General features: G+C 41.2%; 1 protein-coding gene across 1 annotated transcript in view; it reads left to right on the forward strand.

Moving 5' to 3' along the window:
• The window catches only part of gsg1l2b (gsg1-like 2b), a 37,607-nt gene extending 16,661 nt beyond the window's left edge, over positions 1-20,946 (forward strand). The window contains exons 4-5 of the mRNA XM_034107926.1: positions 20,010-20,121; positions 20,591-20,946. Coding sequence (XP_033963817.1) covers positions 20,010-20,121; positions 20,591-20,891 — 413 coding nt within the window. The 3' untranslated portion in view covers positions 20,892-20,946. The remainder of the gene's footprint in view (positions 1-20,009; positions 20,122-20,590) is intronic.
• The last annotated feature ends 316 nt before the right edge of the window (positions 20,947-21,262 follow it).

Genomic DNA, 21,262 nt, shown 5'->3' on the forward strand with positions numbered 1-21,262 from the left:
ACGCGCTGGCTCGGGAGCTACAACAACATGAACATATTTTACCGTGATTAAATTGTAATACACGTTTCTAAATGATGCCGACGTAACAACATACTGATACCGGTTAGTAAAAACCATGAATTAATGCTTTTGACAAGTCTGCAGACAGACGGCAGGCGAAAAACCTTTTAGAATGCTTGTTCCCTGAATGGAGCTTGGCTAAGCTAACGCTATATATGCTCCGACCGTACACACTCACAACAACGGCCTATACAGACATAAATAAACCAGCGACTGTATTCTCCATGACACAGACAGTCTGTGGTTTGTACTTGTTTAACTTTTGTCTAGTTTCTGAACAGATCGTATCTGTCCCCGGCTGTTTGAAGAGCAAGCATGTGAAACAAAAGATAGCATTTACCTGTTTGCATCCAGCTAGCCATGTGAGAAGCCTTGTTGATACGTTTTGTCTTTTTCACGAGCCTGCTGTGATATATACAAATCGGGTTGGTCCGGTCCAAGGTCTTTAAGTATCAATTTATCTCTCAAACTTCTCCTTTCAAAAGGATTGGAGAGTAGCTCTTGGGCGGACCGAGGCTCCGGCGACTCCACCTGCACACCATTCTCATCCAAATACTGCGTCACCTTGGTTACTCACGAGTCTAAAAAACAAATCACGTCAACGCACGTAAGCAACATGGGCGCCAACATGAGCGCCCACGTGACCAACATATTTGACGGCGCTGATTGGCTGAAATTATGTTTCGGCGGCACAGTTTACTATTGACACTTTTGCAACGTGCTAGTGGCTGCTGTTTGGCTCGGGGGCTCTGCCCCGTAATGATAAACTAATGCCATGGGCAAGGCCAGGCAGGAAACAGGTGATTTATCAGTAACTTTAGACATCGTAACACCATTTTAAACGAGATTGTATTGTAGATTATACATTTTTGTGATACTAATTGTATGATATTTACCTTGTTCATTAAAAATTTAAATATAAAATATATTTTTTTTTTAAATATATATTTTTTTATTTAATATTTATTTTTATTTTGTATCTGGCAAGAGGTGGGGCGGCGCCCCTAGCGCCCCTATGGGCCGGCCGCCACTGCACACACACACACACACACACACACACACACACACACACACACACACACACACACACACACACACACACACACACACACACACACACACACACACACACACACACGCAGAAGACCCGAGACAGATCTCCACTCACAGGCTTTACCCAACTGTGTTTTTCTTCCACTGTTTGTTGTAAGACACAAGTATTTTCTTTTTAGAAGGGCCCAGAACCGCATCCTCTCTCTCTTCTCCTCTTTCATTATCACCTCCTCCACCGGCAGCGCTAATTTTCCCACACGACTGAACAGGCTGACATGCCACACAAACAATGATGCGGCGCCCACGGCTCACACACTCGTGCGAGCATTGTGCCTGCCCTGTCAACTGAGCGGTCCTAGTGCCCTTCCCATACAGCACACAAACACACAGGCACGCAGCCAGACACACTGCATTGCGCGCAAACAGAAACATATTTTTTATTTTTCCCTTTACACGGGAATCTGGGACAAACAATGTCCCGTACGGGACTCGCCCCTTTTGGCACAAATACGGGACGTCCCGGCCAGGCCAGGCTCCAGGATGAAATGACTGAGGGGGCTGTTAAAAAATCAGAGGGGGCGACTTTTTTTCACAAAGTTCTGTCACGGCCTGGCTCTTGGCCAAAAACGTGAAACGGACGCGATGTAAGGAAATATATTTATTATTACCATTAAACTAAACAGAGCTACCACAATGGGATGTGTTAATCAGTAAGATCAGTAGTGTGTGTGTGCGGGTGTGTGAACATGGTGTGGTCGTGCAAAGTGTTGAATGCCAAACTAAGGTGAAGGGAAACAAAATCATAAGTCAGGTATGCTCTCCAAAACAAATCCTCCAACAGAGAGAGCAAGCAAGTCTCTGGCTCGGGCCTTTCACTCCTCATGGCCGTACCGACAGCCAGGTGCCCTCAATCAGTGCTGAACGTTAAAGGGACACACACACACACACACACACACACACACACACACACACACACACACACACACACACACACACACACACACACACACACACACACACACACACACACACACACACACACATCAGTTATCAGTTGCACATTTCCAATTACAGAAGCCGGTTTGTGTGAAGGCTTTGTCTGCATTAGCACTACACCCTATGTTAAACTTTCTACATGGAAAGCAAAATGCAGCATCAGCCACAACTGAATATTCCAGCCACTTTCTTCCATTAAACCTATTATTGGTAAAGGTGGGTTTTGGCCATTAATTATTGGGACAGGGTAGGACTACAGGATAACCTGGGCTGGCCCCTCTGTCCCAAGATCGTCAGGCGCAGTGGCATTAGAAGGTGGAGCTGGAGGCGGCTGTTGACCCGTTCAGTGCTTATTGTGGAACAAGATGCTCTGGCCGCCGCCGGGACATCTTCTCTGGCTGGTGGAGTTAACTCGCTCTGAACTAAATCCCTCTCTGGAAGCTCGGCCTCCACAATATCTTTGCTGCTGCCAGAACTACCAGCCTTCTTGTTGGACAACCACTTTCGGATATCCATCCTGACCTAAACGTGTCTTCTCTTTCTTCCTTTCCTTCTCACAGCTCTATAATCTCTTTGCTTCTTTATTCTGGATTTACCCCTCTCATTCTGTTCTTTTCCTCTGATCTTTAATTACAGATAGTACATTATTAGATGGCTGCACTTTGGTTAATAGACTAACTTTGATTTCCTCAATTCATAAATTGACAGGCTCTGTAATTATACCATAACCTTTTCTCCTCTATCCCTTAACTCGTCTTCCTATACAGATTGACTTACTTAATTACTATCTACTCTAGTCACGTCAGGATTAAAGGAAAATGAATCATTAATCATCATTAAATGGTTGATTTTTTATTTTCAGAATTGAATGTTCAAACCAAGACCTATAACTGGCATGTCATAATAAAGTGACTAATATATAAACCAAATGTAATATTGGATAAAATACTACACCAAATGGACAGACACAGATTCAAAGCAAAGCCCCCTGGTTTGTCTCTAGAGTCTAACTGCCATGAGAAAAATCGGTACCACTTTACATTAAGACTACCCTTATAAAGGGTTTACGAATAGTTTGTAATTCATTTATTAATTAAGTTGTGAAAACTTTATAAATCATTAGTAAGCTTTTATAAGATTTGAGATAAACAGGGCAACTGTGCCAAATAGTGAGCCCACATGTATCTGTACTGCTAAGCCTTATTAGAAATGTTAGTAACTCATTAATAATGGGAATGTGTTTTACACTTTACAATAAGGCTCCCTTTTGGCAGTTATAAATGTTAGTAACTCATAAATAAATGGTCATAAAGAGATGTCAAGAAACATCAAGATGGAAGGGGTCTAAGGACAGAGGGTGTCGTATTGTCATACTGATATGCTGTACACACTGAGTCCACTGAGACAAATGTAACATTTGTGATATTGGGTTATATAAATACACATTGATTGATTGATTGATTGATTGATTGATTGATTGATTGATTGATTGATTGATTGATTGATTGAATAAACTCACTGAACAACAGATACCAAGGATGCTGGCTGATGAAGAAGACGAAGTAAGCTAGCCAATATAAGGCTTAGTCATCTTGCCAAATAGTGAGCCTGTGTTGAGCCTGTTAGAACTGGTTTATAAATGGTTCTTAATGATTAATAAAGTGTTTACAACTTAATTAATAACCTAATTATTTACGAAATCTTTATAAGGGTAGTCTTATTGTAAAGTGGTACCGAAAAATCGAATCAATGTTCCACAATCCGTCACTAGTCAGTCATTGTACCAATACGGTTTATATCATATAGAAACATATTATTATTATTATTATTATTATTATTATTATTATTATAGTAAAAATCTAATTTAGACTAATGTAATATTCAATCCCACACTTGACGATTGAGAACATAAATTCGTAATTTACCTCGTTTAAAGCTTTGTTGTTGCACTATGTCAATATTTATAATATATTTCGCGGGCAGGTAGCCTACATTGAATTACAAGTAGAAGAAGAAGAAGTAGAGGTAGAAGAAAAAGTACTAGAAGAAGAAATACGCTAACGCTACAAACAGGCACAACTCTGCTCTGTTTTTACCATAGACTTGTTTTTACTGACATCATGTAACATTTTATTTCACCTTGCTTTATGTTTTTTAATGCACATTCCGGAGTTTCAACCGGGTACCGGCCACCGAAGACTTTGCCCGGAAAACGGAGACGTTTTGGTCTGTGGACTGTGTTTACAGCTAAGCACAACGCTAACTACAAGCTCACTTGGGGTTGAGACTTTTTGACACGTTGCTTGACTGCCTGCCCACATATCTGATCCAAACATAGTAACGTATATTGGGGGAAATAATTATTTAAAGTTATTTAATAATTGTGACATTTATCATACTTTTTGATGGATGAATGATGCTCAAAGTGAGGGGGCAAAGAATACAACTGAGGGGGCAATGCCCCCTTTTGCCCCCTCGTGGCGCCGGGTCCGGTCCCGGCTAATACGGGACGGTTGACAACCCTAGACACGGCAACTGGGGACTCAAGCATGTCGCTAGCAGAGGAACTGAACTTCTTCTTTGCTCGCTTCGAGACACCACAGCAGCAATCAGTGACTCCACCCCAGCCCCCAACCGCCTCCAGCACCCCGCCACTTACTGTGGAGGAGCATGATGTGAGACGGGTGCTCAAAGCAGTGAACCCCAGGAAGGCTGCTGGTCCAGATGGAGTACCTGGGAAGGTGCTCAGAGCGTGTGCCAACCAGCTCTCACAGGTCTTCACCAGCATTTGTAATCTCTCCCTGAAACTCGCTGTTATCCCACCTTGCCTTAAAACTGCCACTATCATCCCTGTTCCTAAGAAAGCAACCATGAGAGCCTTAATGACTACCGCCCCATTGCACTCACACCTGTGATCATGAAGTGTTTGAGAAGCTGGTGTTACATCACATAAAGGCCTGCCTTCCCCCCACACTCGACCCACACCAGTTTGCCTACAGAGCAAATAGATCCACTGAAGACGCCATAGCTCTCCACTCTGCCCTGAGCCACCTGGAGCATCGTGGGAGCTACGTCAGATTGCTCTTTATTGACTACAGCTCAGCGTTCAACACAATCATCCCGGACATTCTAGTTTGCAAACTGTCAAACCTAGGCCTTCCCCCACCCACCTGTTCCTGGATCAAAGATGTCCTCACTATCCGCCCCCAGCGTGTGAGACTTGGCCCCCATCACTCCTCCACCCGCACTCGCAGCACCGGCTCTCCTCAGGGCTGTGTGCTGAGCCTCTCCTGTACTCGCTCTACACCCACGACTGCAGGCCAGTCCACCCAGAGAACATCATCGTCAAGTTTGCTGACGACACCTCTGTGGTGGGGCTCGTCTCAGGAGGAGACGAGTCGGCCTACAGGAGTGAGGTACGGAAGCTCTCAGCGTGGTGTTCAGTGAACAATCCGGCACTGAACCCCACGAAAACCAAAGAGATCATCGTAGACTTCAGGAGCAATACTACCGACCTCGCTCCCCTCGACATTAACGGCGAGTGTGTGGAGAGGGTCCACTCCTTCCAAGAGCCATCATTGCTCTTAACACCTGAAATCATGTGAATCAATGTGACTCTGTACATATATACATATATATCATCATTACTATTATTATTATTATTATTATTATTATTATTATTTATTACATTACAGATTTTATTTTTATACTCCTGGAAATAATTACTGCACTTTATTCCTTATTCCTAAGTATGTATGCTGTGTGTATTTTGTTGTCTTATGTTGTGATGTTTTTATTTTGATGGCAGCCTTGAAAGGGAGAGGCATTTATCATTATCGCATTGTACATGTATGATGACATTAAACGATTATATTCTATTCTATTATTCTATGTATTGGAATTTAAAATATCTACACATTAAACAAGGACTTGGCAATAATTATTTTTTTAGTTTTCCATTTCCATTGTAGTGTTACATTTAACAAGGCAACAATCACACAGTCTTGGTGTGAGGAGGAGATGCATGAGGTAGCTTCTAGTTTGGTCAAACCAACAGTAAGAGCTCGATAGTATCTAAGCAACGGGGAAACCCAAGACCAAAAGCTTTACTCATTTTCATCTTCTGCACATAAATTGTGAAGATAATTGAATCAAAACAGTTTTAAAAAAGGATGGGTACACACTGTAAAATAATGTCTATTTCTGATGCCTTGTTAGTAACATGTGGTCGTGACAAGTTCAGGGATTTCTAGTTGTCAAGATTAAAAGTCATTAACAAAGCAGAAATGTGGTTTTGTTTTCTGCCTACTTATCCTGTTAATTATCAATCATCTTTATGTTGAGGCCACAAGTGTTGGTCCTGATCACAGAATGGTGAATATTCTCTCAACTAGTCTAGTAAATCTTAATTGTCAAACAATACAAAAAATACAAAATAACCACCGGTTAAGCCTGCTACCCTACAATATCAACCTTTACTGACAACACTTGATTACTTTTCTTTCTCTAACAGAGCTAAACACAGCATGTCATGTCTAATCTATGTATGTCTTTCTTAAGTGCTTTGGCACTAGACATAAACAACCTGTTTGACACTTATTGACTCCATATAGAACCACCTGACCTTGCGAGCAGAGCATGAATAATTTCACCATCGCAGAACGTGCCAGGACTCAGATATGTTCCACTCATCCTGACACAGAGCTGCCTGTGAGCTGCATGTCATTATGATAATATTGCCCTGGGATATCTTGAGGAATAAACATGAGCATTGAGAGGGATGACATGGGATTTTAGGTGTTTGAATCTATGCGCTCTCGTTCAGTCCAGGGATTTGGGGGGGCTTAAGTGGTAATCGGATTGGTGGGCTACACATGCTGGTTTTCATTCCTGCTCTACTTTGTAAGCATTGATGATTCCAGTGTGAGAGAGCCAGAGCTGGTGCTTCAGCCGTCAGAAACTGGCACCAAGCGGAGGCAAAGAAAGGGGGGAAAGACAAGTGAACAGGAGAAGGGGGAACGGTTAAAAGATGGAACAACATGGAGAAGGGTACTTGAAAGGATTTTACTCCACTACATTCATTAAACAGCTTAAGCTACTTCTAACAAAATGCATCCCTAAAAATGTAACTAGACGACTAACTGTTTAAGTCACAAAAGGGTCAAATAATTTAAATATTTTACAAAAAGTTAATCAGAACTGAGTTCACTTGATGCAACAATATTATCCAGAAATGTCACATATATAAATATAATTATATACACACATAAAAGCAATTTACTGCATAATGATTACTCTTACTTCTTATAATTTAAGGCGAGACACGGCAGGCAACAACATCGTTTTTCAAGTAGCCTACTGGTCAATTTTGAGATGTTGTGCTATTTTGATTCTATAACATGTTTTCTTTCAGGCTTTTGGAAGGAAAACGTACAAAATACACATTTAAGTGTTTATTTTACTATAGTTTGTCTCTTTGCGTCTGTAGATTTCTCCTAAATTCACCAAAAGTTAGCATTCTAGTAACATAAAGTACCGCGACCGCTGTGTGCACCATGTCATCAGAGATATCGTTGGAAAGCTCCGTCTCTCCTGCACAATCTCATCGGATCCAAATATGGTCATTTCCTTTGTATCAGCAACCAATCGTGAAAGCACAAAGGGGTCTTAAACCAAGAAACGAAATCTCATTGGCTGGTGTCAATTTCTGACAACGTGATTCGTTCAGATGCGTCACGTGGTGTGATAAAACACTTCCTGGTTAGCTTTCCGCTAGAAATTGAAATCTCAAAATGGCAAAAGAACGGCGAAAAAAACGTTCACAGAGAAGACGACAACAATTGTCACTTGCACGAAGCAAGGTTATACAAAAAACAAATGACCCCGAACATGAAATACCTTCACGGAGTGCGTCGAGGCGCAAGCTATCATCCAAAGAACAGGAGGGTTTAGCTAGCGCCTCACTGCAATCTCTAAAGGTCGTTTTCTCAAAATGAGTTTTTTCTCCTACTCTGAGTTCGAAATGTCCACTTCAGTAGCACGTAGATACACCAAACCTTCCAGTTATATTCCTATCAATATTATGAAGGCTTTTACAGAAGGGTTTGTTCATATATCATTCATAGCCTGAATTATACAACATTGTACACCTAAAAACATGGCGAAAATTGATATTTTAGGGCTGTTTACACTATTTTCTGATTTATGGAGTGATAAAAAGAGATATCCAATATTCCTTTTGTAAAAGCCTTAGATACTAATATGACTACAAAATGAAACAAGACTTTTGAACCTGGCTTTATCCAAAGTTCAGATTTCGATTCCTGAAATGTGTTCAAATATGTGCATATTTAATGAGATAATGGTTCATTTGCATATTTAAACATGCTATTTCAGAGAATTTGTAATACAAAAAACAATTGCCTTATTGTAAGTAATTAACTGGAGAAATTTCTAGCTGATACCTTTAAGTTAAAAAAATTACCCTATTCACCTGTCCTTCATGCTGATAACACTTGCACTTTTACATAAGTAAGGTTTTGAATGCAGGACTTTTAATTGTAATGAAGTATTTTGACAATAATTTATTGGTACTTTTACTCAAGTAAAGCATCTGAATACTTTTTCCACCTCTGGTGAGTAGCTCTAATTGGAAGAGAGGAGATGCACAGACAGAGCAGAGTTGCAGCATTCTTAAATTAGCTTAGCTGTGTCGTCAATGATGGCAGACCTGTCGACTTTTGGATTTCTTTACGAAAAGATTGTGTGCATGGGGCTGTCCGGCGTAGTCTAACATGTCCTGCCTCAGTTTCATACTGAACTGAAATTATGTTTACACTTTATAACGAGCAGGCTGGGTGGTCCTTTGCCGCCAAGTTGCAGTCTGTCACTAGACCTGTAGGCCAATTAGTGTGAACGTAGTCAGGTTCCTGTATTTTTTTTAAATTATATTTCTCGGGACCGAGTTCAAAGAGAAATGTATTTGTGGATAAAAAGGGATTTATGGTGTACCTGGTCAGTTTGCAGAGGTGTGAGATCATGCTGTAAAGCAGGGGTGTCAAACTAAATTTAAACTCGGGCCGCATTAGCATCATGGTTGCACTCAAAGGGCCAGTTTTATATATAAGACTACATAAGAATAAATATATAAAATATTTAATATATATAAAATAATGTATTATATTACATTATTGCCTCTGCATTGGATTATTATCGGATAGGGTAATAACTTCATAATTAACTACGTCTGAAAGCAGAAGTCTAGGGCAAACAAGTGCAAGTCTCTTCAGTGAGAATGTCACAATATGATTTGAAAAGAAAAGCCAAATTCTGGAAAAACAAAAAAAAACAAGTGACATTTTCAAAAAAAATTAAAATAAAAAGTCAAATTCCGAGAAAAAAGTCTAATTTGAGATGCATTGTGGGACATGTAGTTTATGGGCAATGTGTTTCTGTAAATCGGCATGTAACCGTATAATAAACATGTTATATTCTTTGCAAGCTCTTGCGGGGCCACATGAAATGAAGTCGCGGGCCGGATTTGGCCCCCGGGCCTTGAGTTTGACACCCCTGCTGTAAAGGGTCCCGTTTATGGACTGCCAGCTCTATGACGTGAGCCCCAGTCTGTATTTTTGACACTTTCTATCTCACAAACAAGAACAAAGAGATTGGATATATTACCATACGTATCCCTATGGGTCTTCCATTGCATTGATCATATTTGTAGGTCATTGGGGAGGCTAGGAGTCATGAGTAATATGATTATTATCCAAACTGTTATGTTTTCAGCTGAATTTGCTGCTAGATTTATTCTCCTAATTCTATAAGAACGTCCTAAACTGGCTGTTTAACTGCACATGATGTGAGTCAGAGAGTTATCCTGATGCAATAAGCTTCTTGTGTAGCCTTAGGTCTGACTCACCGTTACTCACCATACAGTATAAATGGTGGATCATTTTTCTGCTTCATTGATATGGATGTCGGATTATGGTCAGGTGATCAGGCTCAAACAGGAAACCAAACAATAAAAGCACCATGTATGTGACTCAGTTACAAGCCTCGGAAATAGCTGCAAATGTGAGTATAATGCACATAGCGCTCAATAAGCAGTGAATGGAGAAGCACACTCTACTTTGGTAAGCATATCAACACAATGTTAATATACTCTATTACAACTAAGTCCTGAACATTTCAAGTACTAAAGAACTTGAATAAATTAAATGAGTCGCTCTTCCTCACTGGAAATAAGTGAGCTCATTATGTTTTGTTAAATAGCAGTAAAGGTCACACAAACATATTTGTTCTCCTGTCAGAAAAAAGGTATTTGTGATGTTTTGTTCACTAGTTTCCAGAGGTGGTCAGCAATCAGGTTGTTAGTGCAGTAAAAGTAGCAATTGAAAGACCTGCATTTGAAATCTTACTTAAAGGTCCCATGTCACGGCCATTTCTACTGATCATAATTCCATTGTTGAGGTCTACTCGAATAGATTTACATTGTTCAATGTTCCAAAATCACATTGGTTTCTCACAGCATCTCTGTATAGTATGTGTATTCACACTCTGCCCCCCCCCCCTATGAGCCCACTGTGCACTGATGTGTGTTTATGTGTGACAATGGCGTTTGTTAGCAACCAGAAAATGACACCAGTAATGACAAACAGATGAGAATGCTGCGTGGGGTCTGGGTGCCGTGTTGGCGTGACGATGCGGGGCTCGCTGCTCCGCCCTTTGAGGCTCGGGGAGCGGACAGTGTGAGCTGGATTACTGATGTCGTTTCCTGGTTGCTGCGTGGGGTCTGCGAGACAGCGAGACACTGCGGAACGCAGCCTGAGGAGCTCCACGGATTGGTCCATTTGGACCTGGGCATGGTCACGTCACCATACTCAGTCAGGAAGAAAAAAATGGAAAAAGACAAATGTCCAACGAGGCGTCCTGGGGCAGCATAGACAGTGTTAGAGTTTTACTCGCTACAGGGTGTACTTTGAGGGTTTGTGACTCTGCAGACGTTTACATGCAGAACAACCTTCATAACACACAAGGGGAGGGTAATAACTGGAAAAGCATGACATGGGCCCTTTAAATAAAAGTACAAAAGTATTGGCATCAAACTTAAAGTAAAAGTAATAGTATTTCAGAATTGCATATCATAAAAAATACTGGATAATAATCACTGCTACTAAAGAAGGAGCTCATTTTAATTTATTTGTATATAGCTGCTGGATATCTTAATTTGTATGTCAATGCTTATTCATTAGTCCATTTATATTTTGTATTAGCTGAAAATCTGAATCCGTAAAGTAACTAAAGCTGTCAGATAAATGTAGTGCATTAAAAAGTACAACATTGGCTTTTTTAAATGTGGTAGAGTGGAAGAAATAAGAAATACTTGAATATACAGCGTTACAACAGCAAAGCTACAGTGCAGCTAATAATACAAAAATAGTAGATGTCAAGGAGGCAATCACACTCTGATCAAAATAAAATCATATTGTCATGATCTTTCTGTTTTCTTGTTTTATTTTGAAGAGTGCTGACCCCCTGTGTCACTTCCTGTCTGATTACCTGATCGTGTTCACCTGGAGCCCCTCTGCCCTCCACTTTTTATAGTCCTGGGTTGCGTTCCAAGAGTCCATTTATCTTAGGAACCTTCCTAACCAAGTGAAATGACCCGGAAGTCCCTCAGTGGCAGTGGACCCGTTCAAATCCAGTTTTGGACAGTCTGCCGTGGTTCCATCCCATTTCAAGTGCTGTTCAAGGCTCGGCGTAACCCTCGGAGCACACTCTCCAATCACAGAGCTTGAGGACTATCACGGGGTTTGTCAAACAGAGAACCTGGGCTGAAGTCGAATAGTCCATTTAGCTTAGGAACCTTCCTAAAGGAGTGAAATGACCCGGAAGTCCCTCAGTGGCAGCCATGATAAGTGCCGTTCGAATTCTCTAGAATGATGAGAATGATAGGAAAGGAGGTTTCAAACTTCCTTTATAACCTCCTTTAGCTTAGGAACCACTGGACCTCCCTAACCGACAGGAGAAGCGAAAATGCTGCCCCACAATGCCTTGCAGCCGCAGCATTTGCCGTCACTCAACAGTCGGCCGTTCACGGAAACAACCGATTATGAGAGTTACGGTGCTTATTAAGCATTTTAAAACATAGGTGGTAAGTTGCCAAAGTGCTTTGTTCTGAACGTTCATCAGTATTATAATCAAAAAGAGAAATATGAACGTTAGTTTTTACTAAAATGATCAAATAAAGTCAACATTTCAGTCTTTACTGAGCTGTGTGGGGTTTGTTAAACTTTTAAAAGATGTTTGAATGGTGATATACCCAGTGATAGATGTTAAGGACTAACGTTTATAATAAATACATCTGTATTGATTTTAAGATCTTTAGTTCATACAATCATACGTATTGGGATCATTGGTATTAATGTGGACCGGAGGGAGAGGGTGACGAGCATAAGTTTCACTTTCCTTTTTTATTTCAATTCCAACTTTGGTCATGAATAATATGTTTCTCTGTTGTCCCCGTTCATAAAGCAAAGCAGCAGCATCAGAGCACGGAGCAGAGTCTCTAGATGAGTTCACAGTAGTCCCTCCTTCTTATTGAACATCCATGTTGTAGTCCGCTGTATAGAAAACTGTGGTTTCCATGGTTTCCCCACAGCAGCAGACGCACACAATGACGTCCGCTGGCGCATCATAAACACGTCGGATAGTGAAAGTGCATTCGGATTCTCTAAAGCAGTGGTTCCCAAACTTTTTGTGCCCAAGGCACACCAAAGGACAAGTAAAAATCTCAAGGCACACCTATTGTGCAAAATAGCCCTTATAACACGTGTTATCACTCATATCATGTAAAATATCTGTAAATGTGCATAATTATTTACTAATGCCAAATAAAATGTGACAAAGACAACTATATTACTCATGAAATATTTATTAACGAAATATTTCAGAAATTAATTTGAAACGTTATCAAATTAGGCTTCATCAAAGCAGCAACACACTCATTTAAACCAGACAGGTCACAACATTAAAAATGAGACAAAGGAAATTCAGCACAGAGAACTGTCAATGCAAGGAAGCTGCATTGTCCATGGTCCTGAACTACAAATTATAAATGTAACATTTCAGCAGAGATGGGGTCGTTACTAAAAAAAAGTAATATATTACATATTACTTTAAAAAAGTAAAAAAAGTAATATATTACACTACTTCGTTACTCTCTACATAAAGTAACTCGTTACTTTACTCGCAGGGCCGGCCCGCCCCTCCCTGCAGGCAGATCACGCAGACTGCTAAAGTTTCAAATGTTCTCTTTAGTTCAGTTTCCATTGAAGACTGATCCAGATCCTGAATGCTTTCCTATCTGACCGTGGCTGTCCTCTGTCTCCTGCTATCTGACTGTGGCTGTCCTCTGTCTCCTGCTATCTGACCGTGGCTGTCCTCTGTCTCCTGCTATCTGACCGTGGCTGTCCTCTGTCTCCTGCTATCTGACGTGGCTGTCCTCTGTCTCCTGCTATCTGACCGTGGCTGTCCTCTGTCTCCTGCTATCTGACCGTGGCTGTTCTCTGTCTCCTGCTATCTGACCGTGGCTGTCCTCTGTCTCCTGCTATCTGACTGTGGCTGTCCTCTGTCTCCTGCTATCTGACCGTGGCTGTCCTCTGTCTCCTGCTATCTGACCGTGGCTGTCCTCTGTCTCCTGCTATCTGACCGTGGCTGTCCTCTGTCTCCTGCTATCTGTATATTTTGCGCAGTCTATCTCTGCTCACGCTGTTGCGTCGGCGTGTTCTCCTGCGTGTTGGCCATGTGTTGCACTGGAACCAGACACCGCAAAGACTTCAGCCGAGCACGTACGAACTGCGCATGCGTGAGTGGCAATAACTCTCCTTACCAGCAGGCGGCGGTAGTGTGTATTCATCATTCAAAACAGGCAACAACCGGAAGACAGAGAAGAAGAACAGACTGTGATATAAACAAACAACAAATAGCGTGTGCGGTAGCTCCACCTTAGCATGTGTTCTTTGCATGTGCTTGTTGAGGTTTGACGTGGTGTTTCCAGCAGTGGATAACAGCTTCTGGCCTGGACACAGTTTGCACCTCACCGTCACATTCCTGTCTATTCTTCGGACGAACTCAAAATAATGGGCAGACCTCCACCCCTCGAGAGTTATCGCTGACTCAGCCATGTTTATGCAGCACTGCATGTGGAGATGTGGACGCGCAAATCGCGCAGATTACGTACATATAAACCTACAAAGTACTGATATAGTAAATTAATTTATTTTTATTTTTGTGTAGTTGTATATTGCAATAATAAGGTATGGTTGTCACAAAATCCCACGGCACACCCGGACTTGCCTCACGGCACACCAGTGTGCCGCGGCACACCGTTTGGGAACCACTGCTCTAAAGTACCGCAGTCTCTTCTCCTAAGTCCTTTTGAATTCTCCTATCCACTATCCCTTAACCCCGTGACGTTTCACTCAGAGGTCAAGGAATAGACGATAGGGTTAGACGTTAGGAGCTGATTTTTAAACTATCCGACTGCAGCCCTGGTGTAGTCCAAACGATAGCTGGGGATTCTGGGTAGTGTAGTGTCTTCTGCCATCCTTTACTCCGAACAAATATTTGTTTCTCCGAATCGAAGGGGAAAAATACAAAAGCATTGCACACAATTTAAACCAATCAATGTTGTGTAATTAACAAGGATAATCTGGTGTTTTTTAGTCGATGAGTAGTGCAGATATCACTGTCAAATCAATCGACAGTAAGAGGAATACTTACTTCCGGGTGTACAATTCTCCGTTATCCAATGGGAATGGACGCTCACATTGCCTTTAAGGGCAGCCGACACAAACGGATGCCGTGCTTCCATGAGCGTCAAATCCCGACGCAGATGGGAATACATCAACAATCAGTTGAAAGCTATTTGCGTCCCTTTATGACGCTGAAGGAGCCTAGGAGCGTCACAACTGCACGCCACGGGACCCTGACCAAACGTCGCTCCTGGACGATTATGGAGTGAGAGTGTGTTGGGACCGGAGGGAGAGGGTGATGAGCATAAGTTTCACTTTCCTTTTTTATTTCAATTCCAACTTTGGTCATGAACAATATGTTTCTCTGTTGTCCCCGTTCATAAAGCAAAGCAGCATCAGAGCACGGTGCAGAGTCTCTAGATGAGTTCACAGTAGTCCCTCGTTCTTATTAAACATCCATGTTTGTAGTCCGCTGTATAGAAAACTGTAGTTTCCATAGTTCCCCCACAGCAGCAGACGCACATTCATGACGTTGCATCATAAACACGTCGGATAGTGAAATTGCATTCGGATTCTCTAAAGTACCGCAGTCTCTTCTCCTAAGTCCTTTTGAATTCTCCAATCCACTATCCCTTAACCCTGTGACGTTTCAGGTCAAGGAATAGGAGATAGGGTTAGAATTTAGGAGTTGATTTTTGGATTATCGGAACGCAACCATGGGTTGCGTTCCGATAATCGTTCCGATAATCCATGGGGCAGCATTTTCTCCTCTCCTTTCGTCAAGGGAGGTCCAGTGGTTCCTAAGCTAAAGGAGGTTATAAAGGAAGTTTGAAACCTCCTTTCCTTTCGTTTGGAGAATTGGAACAGCACTTAACACGGACCCGGCGCCACGAGGGGGCAAAAGGGGGCATTGCTCCTCAGTTGTATTCTTTGCCCCCTCACTTTGAGCATCATTCATCCATCAAAAAGTACGATAAATGTCACAATTATTAAATAACTTTAAATAATTATTTCCCCCAATATACGTTACTATGTTTGGATCAGATATGTGGGCAGGCAGTCAAGCAACGTGTCAAAAAGTCTCAACCCCAAGTGAGCTTGTAGTTAGCGTTGTGCTTAGCTGTAAACACAGTCCACAGACCAAAACGTCTCCGTTTTCCGGGCAAAGTCTTCGGTGGCCGGTACCCGGTTGAAACTCCGGAATGTGCATTAAAAAACATAAAGCAAGGTGAAATAAAATGTTACATGATGTCAGTAAAAACAAGTCTATGGTAAAAACAGAGCAGAGTTGTGCCTGTTTGTAGCGTTAGCGTATTTCTTCTTCTACTACTTTTTCTTCTACCTCTACTTCTTCTTCTTCTACTTGTAATTCAATGTAGGCTACCTGCCCGCAAAATATATTATAAATATTGACATAGTGCAACAACAAAGCTTTAAACGAGGTAAATTACGAATTTATGTTCTCAATCGTCAAGTGTGGGATTGAATATTACATTAGTCTAGATTAGATTTGTACTATAATAATAATAATAATAATAATAATAATAATAATAATAATAATAATAATAATAATAATAATATGTTTCTATATGATATAAACCGTATTGGTACAATGAGTGACTAGTGACGGATTGTGGAACATTGATTCGATTTTTCGGTACCACTTTACAATAAGACTACCCTTATAAAGATTTCATAAATAATTAGGTTATTAATTAAGTTGTAAACACTTTATTAATCATTAAGAACCATTTATAAACCAGTTCTAACAGTTTTCATAAGTCAACACAGGCTCACTATTTGGCAAGATGACTAAGCCTTATATTGGCTAGCTTACTTAGTCTTCTTCATCAGCCAGCATCCTTGGTATCTGTTGTTCAGTGAGTTTATTCAATCAATCAATCAATCAATCAATCAATCAATCAATCAATCAATCAATCAATGTGTATTTATATAGCCCAATATCACAAATGTTATATTTGTCTCAGTGGACTCAGTGTGTACAGCATATCAGTATGACAATACGACACCCTCTGTCCTTAGACCCCTTCCATCTTGATGTTTCTTGACATCTCTTTATGACCATTTATTTATGAGTTACTAACATTTATAACTGCCAAAAGGGAGCCTTATTGTAAAGTGTAAAACACATTCCCATTATTAATGAGTTACTAACATTTCTAATAAGGCTTAGCAGTACAGATACATGTGGGCTCACTATTTGGCACAGTTGCCCTGTTTATCTCAAATCTTATAAAAGCTTACTAATGATTTATAAAGTTTTCACAACTTAATTAATAAATGAATTACAAACTATTCGTAAACCCTTTATAAGGGTAGTCTTATTGTAAAGTGGTACCGATTTTTCTCATGGCAGTTAGACTCTAGAGACAAACCAGGGGGCTTTGCTTTGAATCTGTGTCTGTCCATTTGGTGTAGTATTTTATCCAATATTACATTTGGTTTATATATTAGTCACTTTATTATGACATGCCAGTTATAGGTCTTGGTTTGAACATTCAATTCTGAAAATAAAAAATCAACCATTTAATGATGATTAATGATTCATTTTCCTTTAATCCTGACGTGACTAGAGTAGATAGTAATTAAGTAAATCAATCTGTATAGGAAGACGAGTTAAGGGATAGAGGAGAAAAGGTTATGGTATAATTACAGAGCCTGTCAATTTATGAATTGAGGAAATCAAAGTTAGTCTATTAACCAAAGTGCAGCCATCTAATAATGTACTATCTGTAATTAAAGATCAGAGGAAAAGAACAGAATGAGAGGGGTAAATCCGGAATAAAGAGGCAAAGAGATTATAGAGCTGTGAGAAGGAAAGGAAGAAAGAGAAGACACGTTTAGGTCAGGATGGATATCCGAAAGTGGTTGTCCAACAAGAAGGCTGGTAGTTCTGGCAGCAGCAAAGATATTGTGGAGGCCGAGCTTCCAGAGAGGGATTTAGTTCAGAGCGAGTTAACTCCACCAGCCAGAGAAGATGTCCCGGCGGCGGCCAGAGCATCTTGTTCCACAATAAGCACTGAACGGGTCAACAGCCGCCTCCAGCTCCACCTTCTAATGCCACTGCGCCTGACGGTCTTGGGACAGAGGGGCCAGCCCAGGTTATCCTGTAGTCCTACCCTGTCCCAATAATTAATGGCCAAAACGCACCTTTACCAAGAATAGGTTTAATGGAAGAAAGTGGCTGGAATATTCAGTTGTGGCTGATGCTGCATTTTGCTTTCCATGTAGAAAGTTTAACATAGGGTGTAGTGCTAATGCAGACAAAGCCTTCACACAAACCGGCTTCTGTAATTGGAAATGTGCAACTGATAACTGATGGTGGATCCTAATGGAATAATAATTAATCGTAATTGCAAAAAGCCTTTCCCCGGTTCTTGATGCATTTTTAATATTGACCCGTCTGCCTCACCTCACATTCCATATTGATTGGGCTTTTACAAGGAGATCAAGCGTTGTTATATATTTTCCACACAGTTTTGTGCTATTAACATTTATTATTGTACAGCTTTGTACAATGCCCCCCATCAAGCACACACACACAAACACAGCAGCCAACATCACTGAATTTCACCAGGTTTGTGTCCCGGCACTCAGAGTGTGTGTGTGTGTGTGTGTGTGTGTGTGTGTGTGTGTGTGTGTGTGTGTGTGTGTGTGTGTGTGTGTGTGTGTGTGTGTGTGTGTGTGTGTGTGTGTGTGTGTGTGTGTGTGTGTGTGTGTGTGTGTGTGTGTGTGTGTGTGTGTGTGTGTGTGTGTGTGTGTGTGTGTGTGTGTGTGTGTCCCTTTAACGTTCAGCACTGATTGAGGGCACCTGGCTGTCGGTACGGCCATGAGGAGTGAAAGGCCCGAGCCAGAGACTTGCTTGCTCTCTCTGTTGGAGGATTTGTTTTGGAGAGCATACCTGACTTATGATTTTGTTTCCCTTCACCTTAGTTTGGCATTCAACACTTTGCACGACCACACCATGTTCACACACCCGCACACACACACTACTGATCTTACTGATTAACACATCCCATTGTGGTAGCTCTGTTTAGTTTAATGGTAATAATAAATATATTTCCTTACATCGCGTCCGTTTCACGTTTTTGGCCAAGAGCCAGGCCGTGACAGTTGTGAAAAAAAGTCGCCCCCTCTGATTTTTTAACAGCCCCCTCAGTCATTTCATCCTGGAGCCTGGCCGGACTTATCATGGCTGCCACTGACGTACTTCCGGGTCATTTCACTTGGTTAGGAAGGCTCCTAAGCTAGATGGACTATTGGAACGCAACCATGAGCAGTGTTTTTGCAGTGTTACATTTTGTATCAGTGTTGTTTATGTAGCATCAAATGATAATACTCAGGTAAAGTACTAGTATTTTAGAATTCTACCTAACCCTTTTTTCTTATGTTTGGTCAATAGACCTCTTTTACACAAAATCAACCCTTATTTCTCGGTTAAAAAAGGAAAAGTTATTGAATTATTGACCTAAATTGACCACACAAGACCACAGATGCATAACATCCAAAACCTAATGAAAGTGATCATAATTATTTTCTTGGGAATAACGTAGTATGCAAGTAAACATGTTGTTTTATAAACATAAAATAAACCTTTATACCGACATAAAATCAAATGAGAACAGGTCAGATTTGACCCAAGGACAACAGGAAGGTAACATACACAACTAGAGCATGTACTTTATTACTACAGTCAAATGCATTCACGTGTAACATCCACTCAAAGCAAGGCTTACTTTGCTGCTCCAATAGGTACTCAGTCTAACATGATAAAACACTGCCACCAAGTGGTGACTGCAGAGAAGTGCAGTGATTGGCCAGTAGGATGTCAGGACAGGATGACCCGACACACTCTCTCCCAGTCCCTACCCACAGCAGTCTGCATCTGCCTTTACCTCACCTGTTCTACACCTTCGCCAGTTCCTTTTTCTGTCGTAGATAGAGAAGTTCATTCCGAAGCTTACCACTGTATTTACACCCTCCACCTTAGAAAGCAAAACCTCATTCAGCTCAGATTGAGACTACAGACGGAGTTCATTCTGTCACAGAGTGCTCGGGGGTCGGAATGGAACTGGGCCAGTGTGATTTCCTCTCTCATCTCTGGTCACTCTCTGTCTACAGGTCTGCTGGGCATGGTGGCCCACATGATGTTCACCACAGCCTTCCAGCTGACTGTCAGCCTGGGCCCAGAGGACTGGAAGCCTCAGACCTGGGACTACAGCTGGTCCTACATGTGAGTCCCCAGTCATTCACATCACATCCATTCATTATTCAGTCTTGAGAATGAGAAAGGCCATAAAAAAAGGTGTGATATATCATTTGAAAGTACTGTATGTTTAATTATAATAACAAGCTGTGTTCCCCTGTCACACAATATGTATGTGTTGATTATGAAAAAAAGGGTGAATAAGTATTTCATATTTCAAGATAATAGCACATACTTATTTATTTTTATTTCACAAAAACAAGATTTTCCTGTCAGGTTCTGAATTATCCTTTCATATTATTTTGTATTGTTGATTAGTATTTGTCTATTATCTTCTCTCCCCGTCTTCCTGTTCTACTAACACCTTCTTATGATACGAAGTCCCTATATTCAGCCCGTTGTATGATGGTTTATCACTTCTTGAGTAGTTAATAAAATATAAAATAATTGATAAATAAGTAGAAAGGATCTCAAACTGTGTGTCTCTTTCTCTCAGTTTGGCATGGAGCTCCTTCACAGCCTGCATGGCATCCTCCGTCACCACCATCAACCGCTATACCAAAACCATCCTGGAGTTCAAGCACAAGCGCAGGAACATCGAGAAGAACCTGAAGATCAAGCAGAAGCTGCTGGAGCTGGACTCCCCGGAGCAGGTGTGGGACATGTACATCAGCTCTGTGCCGAGCAACGCCGACGAGCTGCTGGATCTGTCGCCCAACGTCCGCAAACTCTCCAACACCTCCCTCTTCCTGGACCTCAACGACCTGCCCGACTCGCAGCACGAGGAGTACTGCTGAGGAGAGCGGGTGGCAGCTGATACATCAGCAGGTCATTGGCTGCTCAGTGTGGAACAATAATATAATTACCGTAAACAGCATGAGACCGAGGTGCTTGGTTACCCACAAACTTCCAATCGTCAAACGGATAAGAGACGCTGTAAAGTTATCGAGGGCTTGTTAGCAAACAGTTTCAAAATATAGCACCTTTCATTTGGAGTTCTGTTTCTGGCCAAATGTAAAACTCAAACATCAAATCTAATTAATAATGATTACCGTGTCTTAAGCTTCCTACATGTCTACCTATGTCCACTAAGCATTTTAGTACATTTGTGTTACAATTTGAACTTTACATTTTGTTGGAAATAAGACATGGAAAATATTCTCCAAGC

This window comes from Pseudochaenichthys georgianus, chromosome 19 (assembly GCF_902827115.2).
Source record: "Pseudochaenichthys georgianus chromosome 19, fPseGeo1.2, whole genome shotgun sequence".
Classification (NCBI taxonomy): Eukaryota; Metazoa; Chordata; class Actinopteri; order Perciformes; family Channichthyidae; genus Pseudochaenichthys; species Pseudochaenichthys georgianus.